The sequence below is a fragment of the Vombatus ursinus genome, unplaced genomic scaffold (assembly GCF_900497805.2).
Source record: "Vombatus ursinus unplaced genomic scaffold, bare-nosed wombat genome assembly UNPS02005286.1, whole genome shotgun sequence".
Classification (NCBI taxonomy): domain Eukaryota; kingdom Metazoa; phylum Chordata; class Mammalia; order Diprotodontia; family Vombatidae; genus Vombatus; species Vombatus ursinus.
The window spans coordinates 13640392-13653757 of record NW_020945064.1 but is presented as its reverse complement, the minus strand read 5'-3'; the positions used below and the strand labels follow the sequence as shown (position 1 = coordinate 13653757).

General features: G+C 37.9%; 1 protein-coding gene across 6 annotated transcripts in view; it reads right to left on the bottom strand.

Moving 5' to 3' along the window:
* MEAK7 (MTOR associated protein, eak-7 homolog) overlaps positions 1-13366 on the bottom strand; it is a 49258-nt gene that overhangs the window by 14301 nt on the left and 21591 nt on the right. For 4 of the 6 annotated variants that reach the window (XM_027847740.1, XM_027847739.1, XM_027847743.1 and 1 more), the window contains one exon: positions 621-695. The exons of 1 other annotated variant lie outside the window; for it this stretch is intronic. In XM_027847740.1, coding sequence (XP_027703541.1) covers positions 621-695 — 75 coding nt within the window. The remainder of the gene's footprint in view (positions 1-620; positions 696-13366) is intronic. One more of the 6 variants, XM_027847741.1, reaches the window with a different exon arrangement.

Sequence of the window (13366 nt, the reverse complement as noted above, 5' to 3'; positions counted from 1 at the left end):
TATAGTAGCTCTTTCTATGGTGCACAGAATTGGAAATTGAAGGAATGGCTGAACACTTGTGGTATATGAATGTAACAGAATATTATTGTGCTATAAGACATGATGAGGAGGCAGACTTTGGAAAAACTTGGAAAGACTTATATGAACTGATGTTGAGTGAAATGAGCAGAACCAGGAGAACACTGTACACAGTAAGAACCACACTATGCAAGGACTGACTTTGACAGACTTAGCTCTTCTCAGCAATGCATGGATCTAAGACAACTCCAAGAGACTCACCATGGAAAATGCTATCCACATCCAGAGAAAGAACTATGGAATCTGAATGCAGATCAAAGATACTATTTGCTCTCTTTTTCTTTTATTGTTTTGTTCTGTTTCTTCTATCTTGTGGTTCCTCCCATTAGTTCTAACCCTTCTTTACATCATGACTCATGTGAAAATATGCTTAATATGAATGTATAAGTAGAGCCTATATCAGCTGCATGCCATCTTGGGGAAGGGGGAGAGGGAGGTAGGGAAATTTTAAAACTCGAAATCTCATAGAAGTGAATGTTGAAAACTAAAACTAAAACAAGATTATTAAAGAAAAGAAAAAGTTCCAGAAATAAAGTGCCTACATTCTCCAGGACTTGTCCAATTGTTTTCCTCATCAAAATCCCAATAGGTCTTCTGCTGCTTTAGGTTCATTTCTTCTAGGAAAAATACCCCCCCAAAAAAAAACAAACATAATGAAGGGACTCTAATAGGTTTTATCAAACTTAATGTTTTTACCATATAGAAACCAAAACACTCCAGTCTCCAACACAAGGGGTACTTTGTCTACCGTATATGTGATTTCTATTCCCAAGGAATTACAAGCAATATTTGTATACAAACACACATATATGCAGAGGAAATAACAATCACTTTATCTTAGACTCTATTAGAAATGTGTTCCTTCATTTTAGCAAATCCAACAAAGTGCTCCCTGAGTATGAACAATCACACACAGGCACAGAAGAACTCTAAGACCTATTTCTCTTTCTAATGCTGGCATTTAGCCAGGACCACACAAGGTCCAGCCACCACTATAGGATAGCATTTACCTCACACCATCAGTTTCCTCATCTGTAAAATGGGGGCAGCTAGGTGGCACAATGGATAGAGTGCCAGGCCTGGCCTCAGACACTTACTAGCTGTGTGACCCTGGGCAAGTCACTTCACCCTGCTTGCCTCAGCTTCCTCATCTATAAAATGAGCTGGAGAAGGAAATGGCAAATCACTCCAGTATTTTTTTCAAAAAAAACCCAAATGGGGTCACAAAGAGTCAGACATGATTTTTGAAATGACTCAACAACAAAAATGGAGGTAGTAATAACACCTCCCTGCCAGGGTTGTTGTGAGGATCAAATAAGATAATACTTGTAAAGTGCTTAGCGCAGAATCAGGCACATAGAAGCTTTTATTATTATTATTATTATTATTATTATTATTATTATTATTATTATTATTATTTTCATAAGTTTTGAATGGGCTCTATTTTAATGATTTTTTTTGCATATTAAATGGTTTAATATATATTAAATGGTTAGGGATGGAAATGTTTCAGCCAGCCACAGCTCAAGTTTTACTTACAAGAATGGGAGTTGTATCTAATTTAAACCAAGAACACCAAATTTACACTCCTATAAGTAATTATATGTAAACACTGAAAGTTCAGTTATCTTTAGTGACCCTACTGTAATCACCAACCACTTTGCTATACACTATTCATGGTGCAATGAAAATATTTCTACCAAAGAATTGAATCTCCTTACAAAGAAACAGCCAGTTTTTTAAGGCTAAAAAGGAAACAAGAGACAAGTAGAACCCAATTTTAGCAAATATAGTGAGGTATAGTTCTACATATACCAAGGTTATTTCCATGCCAATAGGAATATTGCTTTGTTGACTTGGATACTAGTTTTGTTCAATGAGAAATCCATATAGTATACATATTTCACAAATCCTTATGAAGTTGGCAGTCAATTAGAAAGTGTTCTGTTATTTATATACATAAAAATATAAATACCAGTATATAACAATAAGCATGCAAAATGTTATGTTGGTTGTTCAGAGTTCTTAAAAGAATAAAAATGAATTGTTTCCTGGCTCCCAGTGGCTGGGTTGGTGGGGAATATAAAATGAAAGTTAAGACAAATTATACACTAGCAGAAATCTCAGGACAAAAATTTCCTTAAATACCCCGGAAATGCTGTGAATTATCTTCGGAACTATGGCAGTTCACAAAGCATCTTAGAAGTCCTAACATTTTGTAGGCCCTCTCAGCTTAAGCAGGTAACAAGAAGCCAGGAAACAGTATTTCCACCATATTCCTCCCTTTCTCAACATAGAGATGCCCAAATCATTACCAACATTCTGAAAAACGTGTCAAAATTCATTAATAATTTTTGAACATATTCAAATATAATTTCAGCAGATGGAAATCGTGTTATTTACCCCTTCAGTTTCCATTAATTTAAAAAAAACTTTTAATTTATTATTTTTAACACTTTTTTTTCATTTTGAGTTCCAAATTCTCTCTCTCCCTCCCACTCCATACAACACCCACTGAGAAGGCAAGCAATATGATCTTAATTATACATGTGAAATCACACAAAACATATTTCCATATTAGCCATACTGCCAAAAAAATAAAGGAAGAAAAATAAAGTGTGATAAATTATATTTCAGTTTGTAGTCAGAGATCATCAGTTGTCTCTCTGGAGGTGGACAGCATTTTTCATCATGAATCCGTTGGAATTGTCTTGGATCACTGTATTGATCAGAGTAACCAAGTCTTTCACAATTGATCATCATTACAACATTGCTGTTACTGTGCACAACGATCTCCCAGTTCTGCTCACTTCACTTTGTAACAGTTCATATAGGTCTTACTGTGTTTTTCTGAAACCATCTCCCTTGTCATTTCCTATAGGACCATAGTACTCCATCAACAATCACATGCCCCCCCCCCAAAAAAAAGTAAATTCAACAAAAGGAAAGGGGCAGCTAGGTGGCGCAGTGGATAGAGCACTGGCCCTGGATTCAGGAGGACCTGACGTCAAATTTGGCCTCAGACACATAACACTTACTAGCTGTGTGGCCCTGGGCAAGTCACTTAACCCCATCGCCTAGCCAAAAAAAAAAAGTAAATTCAACAATCATATGCCATAACCTGTTCAGTCATTCTCCAACTGATGAGCATCCCCTCAGTTTCCGATTCTTTGCCACTCAAAAAGAACTGCTATCAATATATTTCTACATATAGGTGCTTTTCCTTTTTCTTTGATTTCTTTGAGGTATAGACCTAGTAATGGTACTGCTGGGTCAAAGGGTACCCATAGTTTTATAGCCCTTTGGGAATAGTTCCAAACTGCTCTCCAGAATGGTTGGACCAGTTCACAACTCCACTAACAGTTCATGATTACACCTATTTTCCCTCATCCTCTCTAGGATTTGTCGTCTCTGATAAGTGTGAGTTGGTACCTCAGAGTTATTTTAATTTGCCTTTTTCTAATCAATAGTGTTTTGGAGTATTTTTTCATATGACTATACATAGATTTGATTTCTTCTGAAAACTGCCTATTTATATCCTTTGACCATTTATCAACTAAAGAATGGCCCTTATTTATATAAATTTGACTCAGTTCTATACTCAGTACATATTTGAGAAATGAGGTCTTTATCAGAGAAACTCGCTGTAAAATTTTTAGATATTATTTTATTATCTATGGTACCTTTTAGCAAAATGTAGTTTCCCTGATTATCATTTTTAATTAGGTCTATTTTTGCTTTGTCTGAGGTCATGATTGCTACCCCCGCCTTTTTTATTTCAGCTGAAGCATCTTAGATTCTACTTCAGCCCTTTCTGTTAACTCTATTGTGTCTTTCAGCACTGGGTTCTGGTTTCTAATCCATTCTGCTATCTATTTCTGTTTTATGGGTGAGCTCATCCCATTCACATTCACAGCTATGATGATTAGTGTGTATTTCCCTTTGTCCCATTATCTTCTGTTTCTTCCTCTCTCTTTTTATCCTGGCCCTCCTTCAAAGCCTATTTTGCTTCTAACCACAGTTTCCCTTAATCCACTTTCATATCCCTCCCTTCCCCTCCCATTTCCCTATTGGGTAAGTTACATTTTTATACACAACTGAGTGTGTGCGTGTGCATGTGTCACGGATATAATTTTTCTTCCCTCTTTGAACTAATTCCAATGAGAGTGAGGTCCAAGTATTGCCTGCTATCCCCCTCCCACACATTTCCCCCTCCATAGTAACAGCCCTTCCTGACTCGCCTCTTCTAGGTGAGAAAAATTTCCTCATTCTACCTCTCCCTTCCTTTCTCCCAGTGCATTCCTCTTTCTCACAACTTTATTCTATTTTTGGAGATCATTCCAACATAATCAACCTAAACCTATGCCTTCTACCCACGTAAACTTTTAACTGCCCTAATAATGATACAGTTTTCAAGAGTTACAATTATCATGTAAACAATTTAACCTTGTTGAATCGCTTATGACTTCTCTTTCCTGTTTACCTTTTTATGCTTTCTTTGAGTCTTCTGTTTGAATGTCAAATTTTTTATTCAGCACTAGTCTTTTCATCAGGAATGCTTGAAAGTCCTCTATTTCATTCAATGTCCATCCCACCCCTCCTCCACCAAAGGATTGTACTTAGTTTTGCTGGGTAGGTTATTTTTTGTTCTAATTCTGTTCCAAGTCCTTTGTTCCTCTAACATGGAAGCTGCTAAATCTTGTGTGATTCTGACTGTGGCTGCATGATATCTGAATTGTTTCTCTCTGGCTGCTTAAAGAATTTTCTCCTTGACCTGCAAGCTCTGGAATTTGGCTACTATATTCCTAGGAGTTTTCATTTTGGGATCTCTTTCAGGAGGTGATTGGTAGATTCTTTCAATTTCTATTTTACCCTCTGGATCAAATGGGGGCAGTTTTCCTTAATAATTTCTTGAAAGATGATGTCTAGGCGCCTTCTTTGATCATGGCTTTCAGGTAGTCCAATAATTCTTAAATTCTCTCTCCTCAATCTATTTTCCAGGTCAACTTTTTCTAATGAGATATCTCACATTTTTTTCTATTTTTTAAATTCTTTTGATTTTATTGTTTCTTGATGTCTCATGGAGTCATTAGCTTCTACTTGTTCAATTTTAATTTTTAAGGAATTATTTTCTTCAGTGAGATTTTATACCAGTTTTTCCATTTGGCCATTTCTGCTTTTTAAGGATATTTTCTCTTCAGTGGATTTTTGTGCCTCTTTTACCAAGTTGTTCCTTCTCTTTTCGTAATTTTCTTGCATCACTCTCATTTATTTTTCCAATTTTCCCTCTACCATTCTTATCTCTTTAACTCTTCTAAGAATTCTTGTTGGGTTTGGGTCCAATTATATTTTTTGAGGCTTTTTTATATAGCTGTTTTTACATTGCTGACTTCCGAGTTTATGTCTTAGTCTTCCCTGCCATTGTAGTAGCTTTTTATGGTCAAATTCTTTTTTGTTGCTGTTTGCTCATTTTTCCAGTGTATTTCTTGACTTTGAACTTAATGTTAAAATTGGGCTCTGTTCATCGAAGGATGGAGATGTATGACCCAAGTTTGACAGTTTTTCATGCTGCTGCTTTCAGAGTTAGTTCTGGGGGTCTGTAAGTTTTTAGTGCTTCCAGTGGTATGATCCTAGGAGAAGTATGTTCACTGCTCTCCTGGTCTACGCTTTGGTCTTTACCCAGAAGAGTCCCTGGGACCCCAAAAGCTGCAAGCACTAGTGCCCTCTTTGCCGTGGATCTGTGACCAGGGCCCCTGCTCCCTTGTGAACAATCCCCAGCAATCCTCTCCACTCTGGACCTGCGACCTAGAATTACATATGGGTAACAGAGTTGCCAATCGGTGCCAGCTGTACTCAGTGCCAGCAAAGGGTCCTCTGTAATCTTTTCTAACCAGTCTTCCAATTCCCTTACTGCCTCTGGGCTGAGAGCTCTCAAAGCTGCTACTGCTGCGGCCACCATTGTCGCTGCCACATGTGGGCTCTGGACCAGTTTCTATCCTAGTGTTACAAACTTCCCCTGCCAACCTCCTAACTTTTCTTAGTTCAGAAAAATGTCTCACCCTGACCTTTTGTTGACTGTGCCACTCCAAAAGCTGACCTGAGGCATTATTTTAAAGTTGGGGGTGAGGCAGGATGTTGAGGGAATTCAGCTGGGTGGTTGCCTCTAATCTTGGCTCCTCCTTCAGTTTTTATTGTTATTAGTAGTAGAAGCATCAAAACATTCCATCAGCTCTTGAGAGTGGAGCAAGCCTCCAGAAGGGGGTCTAAGGATAGTTCTGTCAGTTTACTAACTCAATATATCACCCAGAGCAAGTCATTTCTCTTTAGCCTGTTTCTTCACCTGTAAAAGTCAGCCTACTTTTCTGGCCTTATTTTATACTACCATCCTTCGCAAGCTTAATGTTCCAGCCAAAATGGTTCATTAGCTATTTCCCAAAATCAGCATTGCATTTCCATTCCTCAGCCAAGTTATTCCCCATGCCTGGGAGGCTCTCCTTTCTCATCTTTGCATCTGAGAATCCTTATCTTCCTTTGAGGCTCCCCCAAGTGCCACATTCTCCTTAAAGACTTCCCTGGTCCCCACCACTCATTTCTTAGTGCTTTTGCCTTTCTTAAAATACTTTGCATTTAGTAATGGAATACTATTGTGCTATAAGAAATGATGAACAGGCAGACTTTGGAAAAACTTGGAAAGACTTATATGAACTGATGTTGAGTGAAATGAGCAGAACCAGGAGAACACTGTACACAGTAACAGCCACACTATGCAAGTACTGACTTTTATAGACTTAGCTCTTCTCAGCAATGCACGGATCTAAGACAACTCCAAGAGACTCACGATGGAAAATGCTATCTACATCCAGAGAAAGAACTTTGGAGTCTGAATGCAGATCAAAGCATACTATTTGCTCTCTTTTTGTTTTTGTTGTTTTGTTTTGTTTTGTTTTGTTTCTTCTTTCTCATGGTTCCTATTAGTTCTAATTCTTCTTTACATCATGACTCATGTGAAAATATGCTTAATATGAATGTATAAGTAGAGCCTATATCAAATTGCATGCCATCTTGGGGAAGGAGGAGGAGAAGGGGGAGAAAAATTTTTAACTCAAAATCTTATGGAAGTGAATGTTGAAAACTTAAAATAAATTAATTATAAAAATAAATATTTTTAAAAAATATTTTGCATTTACGTCACTATATACATAGTGCACTCCACAGAAGAATGGGAAGAAATCACTCATAAAATTAAAGACAGAAGAACACACTAGAAAACAAAATCTGACAATATTTTGTTTCCAAGAAACACAAAGATTCACAAAGTTAAAATAAGAAGCTAGAGCAAAATTTATTATGCTTCAGCTGAATTAAAAAAAGAAGTAGTAATCACGGTTTCATATAAGTCTACTGTGAATACAGAAGAAGTAAAAAAAAAAGAGAGAGATAACTAGGGAAATTACATTAAGCTCAAAGGCAGCGTAGATAACAAATTAATATCAATATTTCATACATATTCACCAATACCATAGCATCTAAATACTTAACGAAAAAGTAAATCAAATTGGAGGGAGAAATAAATAGACAGTAAAACTGTAATAGTGGGGGCCTTAAAATACCTCTTTCAGACACAAACACATCTAACAAATAGATAACAAGACAGAAGTTAAGGACCTGAAGAGAACATTAGAGAAATTAAAGATGATAGATTTCTGGCAATTATTGAATGGAAATAGAAAAAAATGTATGTATTTCTCAGCTATACATGGCACCTTTACAAAAAACTGACCATGTACTGGGACATGAAGACATCAGCCAAAAAATGTAAAAAGCAGAAATACTAAGCAAATCACTTACAGATCATATGCAATAAAAATAATATTCAATAAAATATCCATAAAGAAATAATTTAAAATAATTCTAAAGAACTGGTTGGTCAAAGAACAAATTATAGAAATACTAAAAAATTTCATCAAAGCAGGTGACAATAAGACAACATAACAAACTTAAAAGATGTAGTTAGCTAGAGTAGTTCTGAGGGAAAGATTTGTATCTCTAAACACTTTCAGCAACAAAAGAAAGAACAAAGTAATCAACTGGGCCTGCAGTTTTTAATATTTGATTAAAAATACTCAACTGAGTCAAACTAGAAATTCTGAAAATTAAGAAGAGATTAGTGAAATTGAAAGCAAAAAGACCACTAAATTGCTAAATAAAATTAGGAACTAGTTTTAAAAAATAATAAAATAGAGGGGGCGGAGCCAAGATGTGGAGTAAAGGTAGTGACTTGCTTGAGTTCTCCCCCAAACTCCTCCAAATACCTATAAAAAATGGCTCTAAACAAATTCTAAAGCAGCAGAATCCACAAAAAGACAGAGCGAAACAAATTTCCTGCCAAAGACAGCCTGGATAGTTGATCAGAAAAGTATATCGCGCCGGGCAGGGAGAGGAACGCAGTTCAGCATGGGCATGCAGGCCGCGGCGAACCTGGAGCAGGCCTCAGAGGACTGAATTGTGGGCAGCTGTGGCAGTTTCCAGACTTCTCAACCCATGAACACCAAAGACAACTTAGAGGGTCAATGGGAAAAGTCTGTTTCTTCAATGGTGAGAGAGAAGCACGATGGGGTTCCAGCCCCAGTCCCCGAGCTCAGCACCAGGGCAGCAGCTGCCTCCTGAGCTTCTGGCCCACAGACTGAGGGGGAATCAAATGGCTGATCAGAGAGGGATTGCAGGGATCTCTCTGCTGGTGCAGGATTCTCTTGCTTTGCCCATGCTTGGATCTGGGTTACAGTTCTGGGTGGCCATCCTGGGGCGTGGAGGAGCACTGGCGTGGTGGAGCAGAAATCCTCCTCACAGTTCCAAGACAGAAGACAGTGCTCATAGACCAGAGCACAGGTCAGGAAAGGAGTAAACACCTCGCCCTTGATCATAACACCTTGGAAGAACTGAAAATTTACAGGTCCCCAGAAGTATCTCTGAAAACAGCTGCACAAAACCCCTGAAGCTTGGGACAGCACATTCTCCACACTGGAAACAGACCCCTACCTTAACAAAGAGTCTATAACTCAAGTAACTGGCTGAGATCATGAGCAAGCAGCGTAAAAAGAGTCAGACTATATTATCTTGCTTTGGTGATAAAGAAGATCAAAATACACAACAAGAAGAAGACAACGAAGGCAAAGCTCCTACATCCAAAGCCTCCAAGAAAAATATGAATTGGGTCCCAGGCCATGGAAGAGCTCAAAAAGAATTTTGAGAAGCAAGTAAGAGAAGTAGAGGAAAAACTGAAAGTGATGCTAAAGAAGACCCAAAAAAATACTGAAGAAAATAACACCTTAAAAAATAGCCTAACCCAAATGGCAAAAGAGATTCAAAAAGCCAATGAGGAGAAGAATGCCCTAAAAAGCAAAACTGGTCAAATGGAAAAGGAAGTCCAAAAGCTTACTGAAGAAAATACTTCCTTAAAAATTAGAATTGAGCAATTGGAAGCTAGTGACAATTTGAGAAATCATGGCACTGTAATACTAATCCAAAAGAATGAAAAAATAGAAGAGAATGTGAAATATCTCATTGGAAAAACAACTGACCTGGAAAATAGATCTAGGAGGGAGAACTTAAAAATTATTGGACTATCTGAAAGCCATGATCAAAAAAAGACCCTAGACATCATCTTTCAAGAAATTATCGAGGAAAACTGCCCTGCTATTTTAGAACCAGAGGGCAAAATAGAAATTGAAAGAATCCACCAATCACTTCCTGAAAGAGATCCCCAAAGGAAAACTCCTAGGAATATTGTAGCCAAATTCCAGAACTCCCAGGTCAAGGAGAAAATACTGCAGGCAGCCAGAAAGAAACAATTCAAGTATTGTGGAAACACAATCGGGATAACACAAGATTTAGCAGCTTCTACATTAAGGGACCAGAGGGCCTGGAGTATGATATTCCAGAGGGCAAAGGAGATACGACTATAAGCAAGAATCACCTACCCAGCAAAACTGAGTATAATCCTTCAGGGTAAAAAATGGTCATTCAATGAAATAGGGGACTTTCAAGCATGCCTGTGGAAGAAAAGACCAGAGCTGAATAGAAAATTCGACTTTCAAATACAAGACTCAAGTGAAACATGGAAGAGGTAAACAGGAAAGAGAAATCATAAGACACTTATGGTTGAACCTTAATGGTTGAACTGTTTATATTCTTGCAGGGATAGATGATATTTGTAACTCATGAGTACTCTTGTCAGTATTAGGGTAGTGGGAGGGGAAAAAATTATATGTATGTATGGATAGATAGATAGATAGAGGGCACAGGGTGAGTTGAAGATGAAGGGGTGATAGCTGGAAAATAAAATTAAGGGGTGAGAGAGGACTATACTTGGAGAAGGAGAAAGGGAGAAGTAGAATGGGGTAAATTATCTCACGTGAAACAGACAAGAAAAGGCTTTTTCAGTGGAGGGGAAATGGGGGAAGATGAGAGGGAATGAGTGAATCTTATTCTCATAGGATTTGGCTTAAGGAGGGAATAACATACACAAGGGGGTATGGAAATCTATCTTACCCTACAGGAAAATAAGGGGGGAAAGGGACAAGAGAGCAGGGGGTTGACAGAGGGGAGGGCAGATTGGGGGAGGGGATAATCAAAAGCAAACACTTCTGAGGAGTGACAGAGTCAAAATAAAGAATAGAATAAATGGGAGGTAGGATAGGATGAAGGGAAATATACTTAATTTTTCACAACAGGACTACTATGGAAGTGTTTTGCATGACTACACATCTATAACCTGTATCAAGATGCTTGCCTTTTCAATGAGGGTGGGTGGGGAGGGAGGAAGGGAGAAAATTTGTAACCCAAAGTTTTAAAAACACATGTTAAAAATAAAAATAAAAAAACAATAATAATAATACTTAGCTAACCTGATTTTAAAAAAGAGAACCAAATTGTTCATATCAAAAATGAAAAAGGAGAACTTACAAAGCAGAAATTAAAGAGGAAACAAATGAAATTATCAGAAACTATTTTGCCCAATTACATGCATTACATGTAAGAAAACAGATGAATGCTCACAAAAATATGAAATAGGGGCAGCTAGGTGGTGCAATGGATAGAGCACCAGCCCTGAAGTCAGGAGGACCTCAGTTCATATCCAGTCTCAGACCAAACACTTGACACTTACTAGCTGTGTGACCCTGGGCAAGTCACTTAACCCCAATTGCCTTAAAAAAAAACAACAAAAAAAACCCTAACAAACAAAAATATGAAATACTCAGATTAACAAAAGAAGAAATAGACTGCTATGAATTTTCCAACAGAAACAATGTTAATTGATGTTTAGGTTCCTAACTAAGTCCATAAAAATAATTTTGAAATTTAAGTTACCAGTGGATCAGGTTCAGGCATAGGATTGGGTAGAATTAAGACGTCACCTATATGATATGACTTTAATAGATGCCAAAACCTACCACTCCCAAAGGCCTACTGATAAATGAAATTCCACAATTAACAACTCATTCTATTGACTTTAACCTTTTGCTGGTTAAAATGCAAATCCAAAAATATTTCTCTTTATAAAGAAGATATGTTTCAACACACTTTGTAGTCAAATTTTGTCATCAAAGATTTTGAGATTTAATGATACTGTAATAAACAGCATTATTATAATACAGAAGGGATAGAGATGAATTCTAGAACATCAGAAGGGAGGTAAGGGATTTTGAAATGAAGACATCTTAAATATCAACTAAAAACTAAATGTGCTGGGAATATATACATACATATAATATATATGTGTGTATATATATATACATATACATATATATAAAATCTATCCATCTAATCAAGATAGATAGATATTTGAAAGCTATGGAAGCAGAGAGATGGGTTAAGGTAGAAGGTCCCAAGTAGAGAAGGGAATGATGTGGACATAAGTCTGGAAAGAAAGGGTTTGCAAAGCGTCTGCCAGTGTTAGAACAAGAGAAGTTCCACACCCCGGAAGAAGCCTGAATGACCAACTCTTCTGCCCTGACAGTTTCAAAGAATGGGGCAGCACCAGCATGACTTCTCTGGTACACAGGATATCTGGAGTCAAAGTTCAAATTCCAGTTCACCCACTTAGTCTACTTGTATGACCTTGGGCTTTGACATTTCTTTCCGGGCCTCAGTTTCCTCATCTATAAAATGAAGGGGGTGGAACAGATGACCTCTGAGGTCACAGACAGGGCTCTGTTATCTCCCCAGATCCCTGTTAGTTCTCCCAGCACAGGTACTGTTTCAATTTTGCCTTTGTATTCTCAGTGCTTAGCACAATGTCAGTCACATAACAGGCAGCTAATGAATGCTGCTGATTGACTGACCTCTCAAGAGGAGGCATGGGGAGAGGGAGGAAAAGACCCTGGAGATCATTTCTTCTGCACCTCCCACCCCAGTCACCTTAAATAAAAAGGACCAACCCGTATGATAGCTAAGATTCTTTCCAGCTCTAAATCCTATGATCTGGTCTGATTTTCCAGAGTAATTTCCCGGTTCATCTATCCCATTGAAGTTTCCTTCTGCCAACGTGCTGATGCCAGAAGCATCCTTAGGAGAAACAAAGCTTTTCATTCTAAAATAGGGAGCTAAAAGGCTAAATACCCATGGTTGAGGGAACATGATTGGAAACTTGTTCACACTTAAATATAAATCAGTCAACAAACACAAATGGATGAAAATCAAGTCCTTTCTATTTCTGATAGGAAGGGGGGTTCTGGACAGCTGGAAGATACTGGACACCTAATAAGGGAGCTAAAGGGAGAGGCTAAAAACACAAAGACAAATGGCAGCCAGGTCAGTCCTGCCTAACCTCTAAGAGTTTGTGGACAAACATAAGCTGTTCTGGAGATATTTTGGGTGCTATTTCTGGGAACATTGCCCTGGAACAAGCATGACACACCTACCTCTCCTCAAGCATCAATAAGGTTTTTGTGTAACTTGGCCAACTTTAAATAATAAACTGTGCTCCCAGAGGATTGAAATATTATACTCAGCTACAACTGTGGTATATTACATTTCCCCACCCCAACCCTGACAAGGCATTCAGCTTTATTTATATCTTATTACCCCTGGGTTTCTCTGACCTCTTTGTGAGATCAGGATCTGATACAGGTATGACTGAGAATAGGAAAGGACTTAGCTTCTGAAGATGACTTACCTGCTTTTCTTTCCCCAGGGCACACCAAGGAGGGAGTGAGCTTTCCTCCCATTAGACCACTAATCTGAGGCTCCCAAATCCTCCACTTTCTACTTTGTATGAGAGCTGTTTGGT